Below are 14,480 nucleotides of genomic sequence, written 5' to 3' on the forward strand. Positions count from 1 at the left end.
AGTAGGCCCAACCTCTTGGGTTATCATACCAAGGTTAAACACCACTTTGACTAGAGTCAGTTTACGAGTAGAAGAGAACTAATGTAAATGATCCTTCAAAGAAATTCACCCTTTATGGCTTAAGATGATGAAATGTATCAACTGAGGAGTATATCTGTGGATAGTACTTAGGAAGAGAACCAACCTTATAATTACAGCTGTTACATGGGGTCATCAGAGGGTCCCCTTTACAGCCCAGCGAGTACTGCTTGTGGCATGAAATGATGACAGCTCCAGAATATGTGGTCTTGTATTAAAGACAAAGACCCTCACGTTCTGGAGAAGGCTGTGGTGGTGTCTTACCTCCTACATTAACATGCAAATGGGTGTTCAGTGCCTATTTCTGACTGAATAATTGATTGAATTTAGGATTAAAATTCTCTAATTTCTGAGGACATGATTTTTCAAACTGGTGGTTTTCTATAATCTATTTTATCATTAGACCTCAAGAACCAATTTAATTATTGGCAAGTTATTCTTGTTTATGTAATTGATTTTTTAGCTTTTTTTTTTTAAGTTATTTTTGTCTGCGTAAATTATTTCTTAGCTGTTTCGTAGTATTCAAACTTTGCCTGCACCAGAATCACCTGGAGAGCATGTTACAACAGATTGCTGCCCCCTGCCCCCTGGAATTAGATTTAGGAGGCCTGGGGCAGGGCCCCAAGAATTGGTAATTTAAAAAATATACATATTTATTTATTTTTTGAGAGAGAGAGAGAGGCAGGCAGGCGGGAGGGGCAGAGAGAGGAGGAGACCCAGAATCCGAAGCAGGCTCCAGGCTCCGAGCTGCCAGCACAGAGCCCAGCGTGGGGCTCGAGCTCACGAACCATGAGATCACGCCCTGAGCCGAAGTCAGACGCTCAACCGACTGAGCCCCCCAGGCGCCCCAAGAATTGGCAGTTTTAACAAATTCCCAGATGATGCCAAGGGTGGGAGCAACTGCCATCAGCATGTCACACTGTTTGTTCAGAACATCTCATGTTCATTACTGCCACAGTACTTGGCTCTAAATATATCTCATGAAGCTCATTCTTCCCGTATTAAACTCTTACGTGTGAGCAAATGAAACACAAGTAACATCTTTCATCGTCCATCCCCTTGCATTGTAATGGGGACTTGGCCTCTTAGCTGGGTGGGTAAATGCTTTACATGCACTGAAAAAAGGACCAGAAGCTATGTTTTAAAATATGGCTATATCTGAGTGACAGGGTTGTCGATGCTTTTTATTTTTATTTTTATTTTATTTATGCTATTTTTTCCTAAGTTTTTTACAAGGCATGACTTGGGGAGGGTAGAGTCAGAAAAAATGTTTTTCAACTACCTTAGTATATTTGAAATAACTGTGATAATGGGATGTTCATCCCTTACCTTAGATCAGGGCTTGGCAGACTTTCTCTGCAAAGAGTTAGATGTAAATATTTTAGACCTCGGGGGCAATGTGGTCTCTGTGCTGCTCCCCAGCTCTGCATTCAGACTGCGCAGGAGCCGCAGGCAGCACAAGAATGAGTGAGTGTGCTGCTGTTTCGATAAAATTTTATTTAGGGACGTTGAAATTGGCACTTCATGTAAATTTCTCATGTTGAGAAATATTTTTCTTTTGATTTTTTTCGGTCATTTAAACCTCCGAGAACCATTCTTAGTTTACAGGCCTACAGAAACAGGATGAAGTGCATTTGGCCCATGGGCTACGGTTTGCTGTCGCTGCAAGATGATTATTTCCCTGAAAAGCGTGTTTCTGGGAAGTCATGACTGACCATTGTGATCACCTTGGAGTGGTATCTCTGTCTTATTAACTAGCGAGGGAGATTGGGTTTTTTTTTTGCCAGTTATCTTTAGTATTTTCAGTCTTTAAAGAGAAAAATGATTTTTTTTTTCTCCCCAGAATAACGATAAATGTGTTTTGATAGAGGAAACACTTCAGCCATTTCAGAAATGCAAGTGACTTTGCTCGGTTGTTTCACTTTTGATGGTGGGAGATACACAACTGAGAGTGTTAAATCATACTGTGAGCGATATAAGGAAAAAAGAGCTTTCTTTTTGAGTCATTTAATTCTGATGCCATTTGGTTACTGGGTTTTAGACCCCAGCTGTCCTGGCTTTTCAGGCATGACCCTACAGAAATGCCCAGCAGCTGCCCGTACAGGGACCTGGCTCGGCCCGGAATCTGTAGCTCTGTCTGCCAGCACCAGCGAGGCCTCTGTCCTTCCTGCAGACTCACACTGTCGTTTGTTGTGGTTTAAGGAAATGAGTAATGGCTGTCTCTTTGTTTTATTTCACCCTAATAATTTAAACGTATATGTAAAACATAGAAATGAAACCCTAAAAATTATGTTCGGAATTTCTGCTTACTAGTTTTAGGGACATGCTTTGGAAAGCATGGGGTCCCCGGATGCCCTGCACCCACGCCTGCAGGTTGTTCAGTGCACACTCCAGGTACTCTCGTAGCTGGTGGAGCGGGCTTTCTGCATGTAGGACCCAGGAAAACGTGGTTTTTACATTTATATCTGTCTCTGCAGCGGGTTCTTTTTACGTTCAAGTTTGGAGACTGCTGGTTAGGGGAACAAGAGAACACGCTAACAGGGTCAGTTGGTGGCCTTTCCAGCAGCGTTTCATGTGGCTGTGTTGTTTCTCACACCCTGAGACAGGGCCTTTGACACATACTCTGAGAAGCACTCCTCACAACGCAGGATGCAGCGCAGGTAGGAAAAAAGCCCTCATTTCCCTCAAAGCACCGCCTTTAAGAAAAGAAGAATGTTCTCAATGAAGTACATACGTGCTGGCCTTTTAGGGTTTGTTTCTTTTAACCAGGTAGGTCTGTCCATTTTTACTTTCTAGCTCTTTAAGCCCTAAAGCCCAAGGATGTCAGAAAGAGAAGAGGTTAGTGTCTTTTATTCTTTTATTGTATTTCTACAAGAAGCATGTGATAACTTGGTGGTGCAAAGGATAATGATAAATGGAGTTTGTGCTTTTACCTAGGGGGAACCCCTAACTTGAAATTACTGTGGCTGAACCAAGACGCAGGGATACAAGCCCGGCGCTTGGACGCGCTGCTAGGCTGCTTCGACCTCTCCTCCTCAAGAGAAGAGCTGCAGGCGGTGGAGAATCCCTTTAAAGCGCTGTGCTGCCTCCTGACCTACCTTTTCGTGCAGGTGACCTGAGCTCCTCACTCTGGGTGCTGCAGTGGCTCCTCACTCCTGCCCTTGCCTGTGGGAGGGTGGTGGCCTGGGGTGTGGCTGCGGACTCTTTCCCGTGCCATCTTTCCAGCATCTACCCCACGAGCGCTAGCCCCCCGCGGTTCTCTAACTAAAACACGGGTTCCCTGTTGGCACACATGTCAGAGGCCTGTCTGCTGTCGGACCTGGAGGCTTGCAGTGCACGTAAGTTTAGTGAAGGCTGGGGAGACCTTGCAGGTGAGGGAACCTGCTTTCACTTTGCTTATGCTTTCCAAGCATCTTGACTCATGTGGTGCCTCCCCTGTGGCTGTCACTGTCTGGGAGGTGGCTCCCGTCCTGGGGTCCAGTGTTGTGGTGAGAAGGCCCAGGGCTTCTGGCAGCTTACTTCCACTGTCCAAGGTGCAGTCGCTCGCTCCTCTCCAGATGTTTACTAAGCACTTCCCTACCCCAGTCTGGGACGAGGTATGGTTACTCCCTGGGGTTACTGGGGCATTGCATTGTGGGACACATGAAACGTGTTTTGTAGAAGGGCCCAATAAAGTGTCCACTAGGATCACTGTCGTCACAGTGTGTGTCCTCCTTGCCCAGATAAACCCGGGGTTGGAGGCCTCGAGTTAGGGTGCAGTGCTAGGTCTTGATTGGTGTTCCTCAACAAGTTGGACAGTTTGTTTCTTTAGTTTTACACTTAATGTGTGAGAATTATAAAGGCGCATGAAGGTATTTGCCTTTTTAAAAAAATATTTTTTAAGGTTCATTTTTGAGACAAAGAGACATACGGCACAAGCGGAAGAGGAGCGGAGAGCAAGGGAGAGACAGAATCCGAAGCAGCTCCAGGCTCCTGAGCTGTCAGCACAGAGCCCAACACGGGGTTGATCTCGCAGACTGCAAGATCATGACCTGAACCGAAGTCGGGTGCTTCTCGACTGAGCCACCCATGTGCCCTAATGTTTGCCTTTTTAATAGTTGCCCAAGTGCAGGGTAATGTTTAGACACCTCAGTGAAGGAAGGACTGGATCACTCCCTCTCCCACTTCCCTTCCTTGGCTGTATTATTTTTAAATGACTTTTGTCTCACTTTTGTCACAGCAACAATAAAAAAAGACCTTTGCAATCACTTCTCTATTTCTTTAGCCCACTTAGAGCTCCCGTATTCTCAACCCCTTTGAGCCATCTTGCCTTCTACTCTGGGCTCCGATGTGACAGATCTTGGGTCTCTTTCTTTGGCATAACCATCAGATTTTCCCTTGGCTGGAGTAGAAAGTTACATGACTATTTCTCAAACCTGAATTCACTTTATGAATTATTGATTATCATTAAGAAACGTATTCTTGGGGCGCCTAGGTGGCTCGGTCGGTTGAGCGTCCACCTTCGGCTCAGGTCATGATCTCACAGTTCATGAGTTCGAGCCCCGTGTCAGGCTCTGTGCTGACGGCTCGGAGCCTGGAGCCTGCTTCACATTCTGTGTCTCCCTCTCTCTCTCTCTGCTCCTTCCCTGCCTCACACGTTGTCTCTCTCTCAAAAATAAATAAAGATCAAAAAAATAAAAAAAAAACAACTTATTCTTATCGTGGAATTACATTTCAAGGACACGTTACACTGATTTTTTCTTTTTCTTTTCTAAATTTTTCTTTTGTCTCTGCCAGTCTATAGCTAGTTCTGCATTTTGCATTTTGTAAAAATGTGGTATGGCTAAATGACTCACAGAGATTTTACTGCTTCATTACTGGGTTCACGTGCACCAGTGTAAACTTTAGTTTTTGCATTACTGGTTTTTTTAAAGCTTTTTGTTTTTTTTAATGTGTATTTATTTATTTTGAGAGAAAGGGTGTGGGGATGAGAAGCAGAGACAGAAGAAGAGAGGGAATCCCAAGCAGGCTCTGCAGTGTCAGTGCAGAACCCAACATGGGACTTGATCTCACGAACTGTGAGATCATGACCTGAGCCAAAATCAAAGAGTCGGACCCTCAACCGACTGAGCCACCCAGGCACCCTGCATTACTGTTTTGAGTAGAAAGTTCCGTTATTTGTACCAGACTTAGAAATATAGATGGAAAGAAGATAGATTTTTAAGTATAAAACTGCTTTTCTTTTGATAGTATTTATTACATACACATGCATTATCAGCTCACATTTTCGGCTGCGAGGGGGCCATAGTGGGGACTGGGAATGGTGGATAACCAAGAGCTATGGCTTCGCATCCAGAAACATTCGTATGTTTTCTTCCTAATAACCGTGTGCATATGGGCAGTAACTTGTGGGACACAGAGTTTGAATTACTTTTTCAGCACAAGAGACGGGCTGTTGGACCCAGTGTCGGTCACTCATACAGCTCTGTGCTTGTCACTTGTGCAGGTGACTGTCAGTTACGAAAATCCCATTTCCAGTGGAAAAAAGACCAAACCACACAACAGTAGCTCTACATCTCATATATTTATGTAAACCTGAAGCAGATAGGTATCAGGAGGAAAATTTCCACTTTTATCTTTCTGGTGATACTAATTACCTTTAAATAAGAATACTTCTAGTGGGAGTCAGCGCGAGGTAGACATGTTGGCCTGACTTAAAGGGCACATTTAAATGGGGACTTTTTAAAACTGAAAAACAATGAATCAACACATCAGTGGCATCTCTGAGATGAAGGTACTAAAATGTACTCACAGGTTCATTATCTTCTTAGGTTTCACAAGGCTAAAAATATAAATTTATAAAAATACTATATTTTTATACGGTCAAGCTTAAGTTAAATGTTTTGATGTACGGTGGGTGGTAGAGAACCTATGGAGAAGCTCAGTGGTCTCATAACCTCCAAGTTAGCAACAACACTTCCTATTAAAAGTTTATCTGAGAAAATTCCCTGGAAGAGTAAGTTTACATTAGAGCAAGCGTACGTATTTTTTATAATTTATAGTAGAGCAAATGTTTCATAATAATAATGTCTGTTATGTGAAATTCTAAAAAAAACTTTGGTATTATTAAGAATTTGGCACTCTCTGCTGTGGTTTAAGATTGGTTAACTACGAAGATGGTGGCAGAATATGAAATTAGCTAAGTGTGAAAACCATGACATGAGATAGTTATTCTTTTCTCATAAGTAGGCATTTTACTCAAAACTTGCTAATGGCAAGAAGTAGAATTACATGCGAACAAACCCAGTCTAAACAGAAGAGAGGTGGGCGCTTATGGAATAGAAAAATAGTGTGTTCTTTGCTTGGTCTGGCTTCTGTAGATTGGAGCCTTTCTTCTTGGTCATGAGTACCACACATCTGTAGACTTTTGTGTTTTTCCTGAAATCATTATAGCTGTCATTTATACAAAGGCAACAACTTCTTCAGAATAAAAATGGAACAGGGCAGGGTAGTGACAGGGTTGCTGCCTTGTGTGGGGCAGAGGTGACGGATGCCAGAAGTATTTGCTTCTCCAGGAGAGCAGGGGGGAGCAGGAGTCCCCAGGGAACAGTCGTTCTGGTTTATGATGGGGTCATTTTTATTGGGAGTAAACATATTAGCCATTTTTATCATTGAGAAAGAATCGAAATTCTTATCCATGAGTTTGTGGTTGTTTCCCTGATTTTTTCCCCTTCAAGCGTTTACTTGCCACAGAATGCATTCCCTTCCAGAAAGAAGGTCTTGTGTTCCTACGATGGCAGTGAGAACGCTTAGCAAGGCTTCGTGTAGTGCTTTCGTCTGGCTGGCAGAATTTGGTGGCTGAGCTGGCAAAGTCACTGCCCGTAACCCTGAGAGGAGATGGTGTCCGAGAGTAGCCTGCTGTCGTCATTCCCATCATTCACTTGAGATCCAGAATTTCCACATCCGTTCTTCAAACCCCTGCCCCCCTGTTTTCACTCACACTTTGGTTAGCCCCGATTCCACGCAAGACTGGAGGGGCTCAGATGTGGAGGTTGTGGTTTCCGTCAGACTGGGATCTGAGTACACAGGTTTCACCGGGGCTAGCAGGGGTGGAAGTTTATCCAGCCTTGATCTTGCTAGCTCACACTACAGACCCCTGAACTGCCAGCCCTGGGAATTGGTGCCCAAAACAATCACCTGTGTTGCTCTAAGAGTCCAGCTTGGTTGTGGCTCATGCCCCTCCCAGGCATCCCAGAGATTTCTGCCTTGCTAGAGAGTGACCAGGCCTGGTCCATCTTCGCCCTGGACGTCATGGAGAGCTTTACACCAGGACTGTGGACTCCTGCTCACCTCTGCCTCTTCGGCTGCCTTGTGCAAGTGCCTGCATTTAGCCATTGAGCCCATGGCAGGGTCAGGTTTTTCCCAGAGCTGATGCTGGTTCTCTTTCTCCGTCCCTTTCAGGTGGACACGCTTTGCCTGGAGGATCTGCATGCTTTCATTGCTCAGGCCTTGTGCCTCCAAGGAAAACCAACTGTGCAGCTCGTAGACTTACAGGTACTGCATGACTGACTGACTGTCACAGTTCTGAAGACACCCTGCCTCACCGCCCCTTTGTTCTGTTTAGTTTCGGTTGGTGTTTCACAGAAAAGATAAAAAGGCATGTTTAGCCAAGATGTTTTCCTGGTGCAATGGTGTGGTTTGTCTGTCCACAGCGGAGCCTTGAGTCCTGCTGGGTTAGTGAACTTCAAGCAGATCTCTGTACAAATGGCGTCCCACATTTCTTGGAAGTGGCCATCCAGACCTGTGTCACAGCTGGGTCATGTGCTCACAAGTGCTGCCTCTTTCCAGTGCTGAGAAATTGACAGTTCTTAATCCTGTCTCAGTGTTGTAGTAATATGAAGACAGCAGTGTGTTTGATCCCTTATAAGTCTTGCTAACTTTAGGAGAACAGGATGCCTTTTTCTGGTATTAGTGACTTTGGTGCATACACACCTTGTCTCCCAGACTTGGTGTCTGCTCTCTGGGGCTGGGCTACATCCCACCTGCCTTGTGTCCTTTCCCAGTGCCTTGCTTGTGAAGTGTTTAGTAAACAGTGTTGGTCACTGGAGGTTATTCAGACGCTGCCATTCACGAGTGTTTACTCCTTTAATTTCACGAACTAGTCCATTTGCAGCTAACCCCGGCTCCTCTCCTTTGTGGCCACACCCTCTTACGTCTGATGGTTATTTCTTAGAAGAAGCCCCAAGGTCAGGCCAGTTGTTTGTGGAAACTTAAGACTGTGCTTTGTAAATGCCATTGGATGATGATAATGAGTTTTATCCATAGTTTCTAGTTAATTGAATTAGTTTTCACTTGTCTTTCTAGTGAAAAAGAAGCCTGATAAATTTCATTTATAAACAATTTTTAATCTCATCTCAGAACTCTTATGTACTAGGTTTACTTCATAAACTAATTCTCATGGTGGTCCAATTAAATGAACAGGGCCGGGTTTTTTCTTTTGTATTTTCACTTTTACATCCATCATATTCAAGAAAGTTCATTTTAAAAGTGGACTTTTTTTCCTCCTTTGGCAAGACCCCATTTTAAATAATGGGTTTGGGGTTATTAGTAGGTTAGTGCTAATTCCTTTTTTATTGAGGTATCATTGACATTATAGAAGTTTCAGGTGCTCAACATGATTCAATATTTGTGTATATTGTGGAATGATCGCCACAGTAAGTTTGGCTAGTATCTGTCACCACACATAGTCACAGAACATTTTTCTAGTGCTGAGAACTTTTACGGTTTCCTCTCTTAGCAGCTCTCAGATCTGCAGCACAGCAGTATTAACTATGTACATCCCATGGCTTATTTATGTTACCACTGGAAGTCTTACCTTTTGGCCCCCTTCACCTATTTTGGTCACCCCAGGGTCACAGATATGAGTGAAATCGTATGGTATTTGTCTTTCTCTGACTTACTGCACTTGGCATGGTGCCCTCAGGGTCCATCCATGTTACCACAAATGGCAAGATTTCTTTTTTTTTTTTTTCTTTATGGTTGAATAATACAGTATTGCATTGTGTATATATACCATGTCTCTTTTTTTTTAATCTGTTCATCAGTTGATAGACACTTAGGTTGTTTTCATATCTTGGCTGTTGTGAGTAAGAATGCTGTAGTGAACGTGGGGTGCACATACCTCTTCAAGATAGTGACTTGACTTCCTTCAGATATTTCCACAGAAGTTAGATCGCTGGGTTGTACGGTAGCTCTATTTTTAACTCTTGGAGGAACCTCCACACTGTTTTTGACAGTGGCTGCACCAGTTTGTGTTCCCACCAGCAGTGCACAAGGGCTCCCCTTTCTCTACATGCCCGCCAACACTCATCTTTTGTCTTTTTGATGATGGCACTTCCAAACCAGTGTGGCAAATTAATTGACCATACATGCTTGGATTTACTTTTGAGCTTTCTGTTCTGTTCCATTGATTGTTGTGTCTGTTTTCATGCTGATGCCATACTGTTTTGTTTCACGATAGCTTTGTAATATAGTTGGAAATCAGGGAGCATGATGCCTTCCGCTTTGTTGTTTCTCAAGATTGCTTTGGCTATTTGGGTCTTTTGTGGTTCCATACACATTTTAGGATTGTTTGCCATATTTCTGTGAAAAATGCCACTGGAATGTTTTTGAGGTTGCACTGAATCTGTAGATTGCTTTGGATAATATGGGCATTTTAACAACACTTGTTTTCCCGTCCACGAGCATGGGTGGTCTTTCCTATTCTTTGTGCCGTCTTCAGTTTCTTTTGTCAGTGTGTGACAGCTCTCAGAGTACAGGTCTTTCACCTTCCTGGTTAAATTTATACCCAAGTATTTAATTCTTTTTGGTGCAGTTATAAATGGGACTATTCTCTTAATTTCTCTTGCTGCTATTTCATTCTTAGTATATAGAAATGCAACATGTTTTGTGTATTGATATTGTGTCCTGCAGCCTTATTAATTCATGTATTAGTTCCAACCATTTGTTGGTAGAGTTTTAAGGGTTTTCTCCATGTAGTATCATGTCATCTGAAAATAGTGACAGTTTTACTTCTTCCTGCTAGTTTGGATGTCTTATTTCTTTTCCTTGCTCGATTGCTCCGGCTGGGACTTCCAGTTCTGTGTTGAATAAAGGTGGTGAGAGTGCACATCTTTTTGTTGTTCCTGATCTTAGAGGAAAAGCTCTCAGCTTTTCACCATTAAGCATGATGTTAGCTCTTCGCGTTGAGTATGAACACTTGATCGCTGTTCCTCCTTTTGGCAAAACACAATTTTAAAAAGTGGATTTTCAGTTATTAGTAGGTTCATACAGTTCTTAATACCAAATTGGGCCTTCCTCCCAGACTGCTGTCCTGCTACCACTGGCCTGTCTGTTCCTTGACCCTCATCTGCTTTCCTCTCCCCTCCCAGTGAAACTAGACAGGCAGGCAGAAAGAGAAAGGAACTTGGAGGTCATGCTCTCTCCTGCCTTGTCACGTGGATGGGGAAACTGAGGCAGTGTGGGCAGCAGAGTGAGCTGGAGTTTGGGTTCATGCTGATAAGGGTAGGTTTGGGTTCTGTCACTAACCAGCTGCGGGAACTCTAACGAGTTCTTATGAACATACCACAGAATACAACTCCTCTCTTGTGAACTGGAGGGGATGTCTTAATGCCGGCACCATGTGGGACGTTCTTTGACTTTGTCCACATCAAGTGCATCATCCTACGCTTACCTTGTCATTGGCGGAGCCAAAGTGGAATCGGCTCTTGACAACCAACCAGTGGTCTTTTCCGAAAGAAAGGCACTGTCACCGGGAGGGAGGGACCGGAGGGAACGTGCGCCTTCGAGTTAGAGTGACTCCAGCGGGAGCTCACCTTGCTGTGCCCTGTCTCTCTGGCTCAGCACTTACTCTGCACTCAAGATTTGTGGCCTGTCCAGTCAGACCAGGTACCTTCCCCGTTGTCAGAGCTTCTCCAGCAAGAATGGGATCTGTGCCAGCTGTTATTGGCGTCGGTTCCCTGTTAGGACCGTAACCGGGTGGTGTGTATTCTCCTCACGCGAAGGGCCGCTCCCAGGGGCCACTAGAGCCCCTGTGGGAAGTGTCCCAAGGAGGATGGAGGTTTTTAACCAGCGGTGGGGACTGAAAATAGATGCAGTTTCAGTGGCCTACCTTCTCATCAGCCCAGGGTCGTTCCCTCTTGGCTGTCCTGGTTGATTGGGTTGGTTGTGAGGGTGGGCAGGGCAGGGCCCCCCCAGGGCCTCACTCCGCTCCCACTGCCGAGGAGCGCCTTATCTGGGTGGTCCAAACGTCTGTCTTCACCATGAACAGTGGAGCCACGTGGCTGCAGGGCTGGGCATCCCTGCCCGCTGGTACTCATGGGCAATTTAAAAAGTGCCCTGTTAGGTTTGCACCCAGCAATATTTCTCTTGTCCCAACAGCTTGACTCTAGCTTTAAGGTGGTATATGGATTTACATATTTATTAAAAATCCAGGGAGGTAGATTATATATGTGAAGGTTATATCCCATATTACACATACATGCATTCATTTACAGACGCAGAAGTCTGCGATCTATGACAAGGAGTCATCTGCAACAGTTACATAAAAAAAAAAGAAAAAGAAAGGGCTGCAGTGTTACTTCTAGTGAAGAAAAATGCAAAGACAGCTTGCCTTCCTCACACACAAAGGGCAGTCACACAGCTAACAGGAGACGCTGTCCTCGGTGCTGAGAACACATGTGAGGAGCCGGGCTTCCCAGCTGTAGCTGCGTCCTCTCTGAAAGCTGGCTGTGTGCTTGCTGCTCTTCCTGTCCGTGTTGACGACTGTGCATGCGTGTGTTCACCTTACCGTTCTAGAGGACGTGGTCATCGTTGTACTTTGAATAGCTCAGGGGGGCCTTTGGCGCTTGGCTCGTACAGCCCATGTGAGAGCACACACAAAGGTGGGGTATGTATGGGATTAAGTTGGGATCTCTGCATACTTAGGAGGGAAAGTCAGCGAAGCAATGGACTGAATTACACAGTGATCAGATAACTTGTGAGGCCCCACTTTAAGGAGCTGTAGGTGGGGGGGCGGATTGTTGGGGTTTGGCATCTGTGCAATTGAAGACGAGGTTGCCAGGGTAGAGGAGATAGTCGCGTGTCTTGAGGCGTCCCGCAGACACTTCTGTCGATGCCTCGCCACCCTTGCCTGGCTCTAATAGCTGGACCCCTGGCGTGTGACGGGGAGTTCCGGGCCTCCGGGAGCCCTGGTTCCTGATCCATTCTGTGCACACTGGCTTCTGATGTGGGCATGCATGTACTTGTCCAGAAATGTAGAAGGGCTAGAAGTAGCTATCTCGCTCATTCTGTGGTATTTTGTCAGACACGGGTACCTGCCCAGAGCATTTTGTGAAGTCCTCTAGAGAAGGTGGGGTTGTCCCCCTGCCACTGCTGAGCCAGGTAGAATGCAGCAAGCAGACGTGGTGCCTGCTCTCAGAAGCCTCCTGCTCTCCCCTTCCCAGAGCACAGTGGTGCTTTTCAGTTACCTCTTGCTGCTCTGTTTGGGAAGAGCCAACGGGATGCTTAGGACATTACAGATGCCTCTCTGGTGTACCGGGGATCCGGGGAGCACTGTCTGAGTGCCCCAGCGGCTTCTTCAGAGCTTACAGGAGGCGGCAGCCACCTTTTCTGGTCATCACCACTCATCAGAAAGTGCCCAGTCATCTTTGATTGGGGAATAAAAGGAAAGAAATACGAATAAATGGAAGGAAAGTCCTGTTATAAAATTCAAGCCATACCACATCAGAAGGTGGTGAGTTGTAAGCAGTGCACTTCAGTGCCACTGTAAGACTTTTCGAGACTTACTGGATGCACAGCTCTTGGGGCACACGCACCTTGGTGGTGTCACCGTGAGCCGTACCAACACCAGCAGCACCAGGTACGTGCAGGGAGCATGGTTTGGCCCACAGTGGACAGGGAGTCTCATACGGGTGAGCTGTGTGCACAGCCCTTCAGTGAAGGTCAGCTAACGTCCATGCAGCATTAGCTTCTGGTTGGACTGGCCTCCACATGCCTCAGGCAAAGCCTGACTGTATTACGGTCCTCTTTACCCTGGCACTCGGCAACCCGGCCCTGTTCATTCCGGGCACTCGGCGGGCAACTTGAGTGACAGCGTTACTGAACGTGCCACTCTCGGTGAGGTTCCATCATCGTGTTTATCACACATAGCACTCTTCACGCCTTTCCTGCGGGCATCTCTGTTACGTGAGGCAAAACAGCCTCCTTTGAACTCTAAGACTCTAATAGTCTTTGAGTCTTCACGAACTCCTCGTGTAGTATGTAGGTTTTAAACTTCCATACTTTAATAATTTATGTTGTAAATTGCAGAAATAATCTGGAAGAGTACTTAAAATGGGTCAGCCTTACTGTTCACTGCAAGTGTGGGCACTGCCCTTCGCCCTGAGGCTTCTCCACCTGGGCCTGGAGCCCGCCCCTTGCCCTCCCTGGGGGCTGCTGTGCAGATGGGCCCCGCTCCCTGTCTTTGCTTCCGCTTCATCCTCCGTCTTTAACTTGGTCTCTCTGTCTGGCTCTGTCCCTTGGTGGATAAAGCAAAAAGCTTCCGCAGTAAACATTCCCAGCCAGTCACTTGCCTGCCTCATTCTTCAGAGGACGCCGCAGGATGGGGCTGCATGTTTGCTGGTCTTCTCTGCCCCCTGTCCTCCAGCCCTGCAGGAGCGTCATGCCTCCGTTGCACAAGGTCGCTGAAGCAAAGGTTAGGAAGCGCTCCGCTGACACCGGGTCTTGTGCTGCCTTCTCTCTGCTTTTGAGCCTGTGGCGCGCCTTTTATTTATTTTTGTTAGGTGTAGTACCTTTCATGTTCCAGACATCTTCCAGCAGATACGTTCGCTGAGCCTCACTCTGGAGCACCAGTGTTGGTAGCTCGGGAGTAGAGCGAGGGCAGGCTGTTGTGGTGGGGACCTCGGTGAGGAGGCTGCGTGTCCCGAGTGGGATCTTCATGATGTCCTTCCTCTGCTAGACAAAGGCCTCCTTGGGGGGAGGGTCAGTGCTTTCTCTCCCATTCGCTTTCCAGTGCCCGGTGCCCTGCTGCTATGGCTAGAGCCAGTTTGACTCCACAGACTGCTTGTGCAGGTGCAGCCCTTGTGAGGAAGCCCCCTTTGCAGAGCCCCTCTGCTTCTGACGTGTCTTCACGAGGTTCCCAGCACAACTGAAGAGACGGCTGTGGCTGGGTTCTGCCCTGGGGCCCGGGGGGCCGGCAGGGCAGAGCAGGAGGTGCAGGAGGCCCTTCCTCCTCCCAGCTATTCTCCTCAGGTAACTGCCGGCGTAGAATTTTACCGCGGTGTTTGCTGTGGCTCGTGGTGGGAGGACCAGAGCCCTGGAAGCCACGCGTGGGCACGGGCGGTTGTGCCGTGGTTTCAGTCAGT

At 46.3% G+C, this 14,480-nt stretch overlaps 1 protein-coding gene across 17 annotated transcripts in view; it reads left to right on the forward strand.

Moving 5' to 3' along the window:
• Positions 1–14,480, forward strand: part of FAM120B (family with sequence similarity 120 member B) — a 94,961-nt gene that overhangs the window by 34,444 nt on the left and 46,037 nt on the right. For 16 of the 17 annotated variants that reach the window (XR_009263524.1, XR_009263522.1, XR_009263526.1 and 13 more), the window contains 2 exons: positions 3,016–3,188; positions 7,519–7,611. Coding sequence is in view for 12 of the 17 variants with exons in the window: in XM_058735957.1 (XP_058591940.1) it covers positions 3,016–3,188; positions 7,519–7,611 (266 nt within the window). In the remaining 5 variants the exon portion in view is untranslated. The remainder of the gene's footprint in view (positions 1–3,015; positions 3,189–7,518; positions 7,612–14,480) is intronic. The other variant, XM_058735956.1, reaches the window with a different exon arrangement.

This window comes from Neofelis nebulosa, chromosome 6 (genome assembly GCF_028018385.1).
Source record: "Neofelis nebulosa isolate mNeoNeb1 chromosome 6, mNeoNeb1.pri, whole genome shotgun sequence".
NCBI lineage: Eukaryota > Metazoa > Chordata > Mammalia > Carnivora > Felidae > Neofelis > Neofelis nebulosa.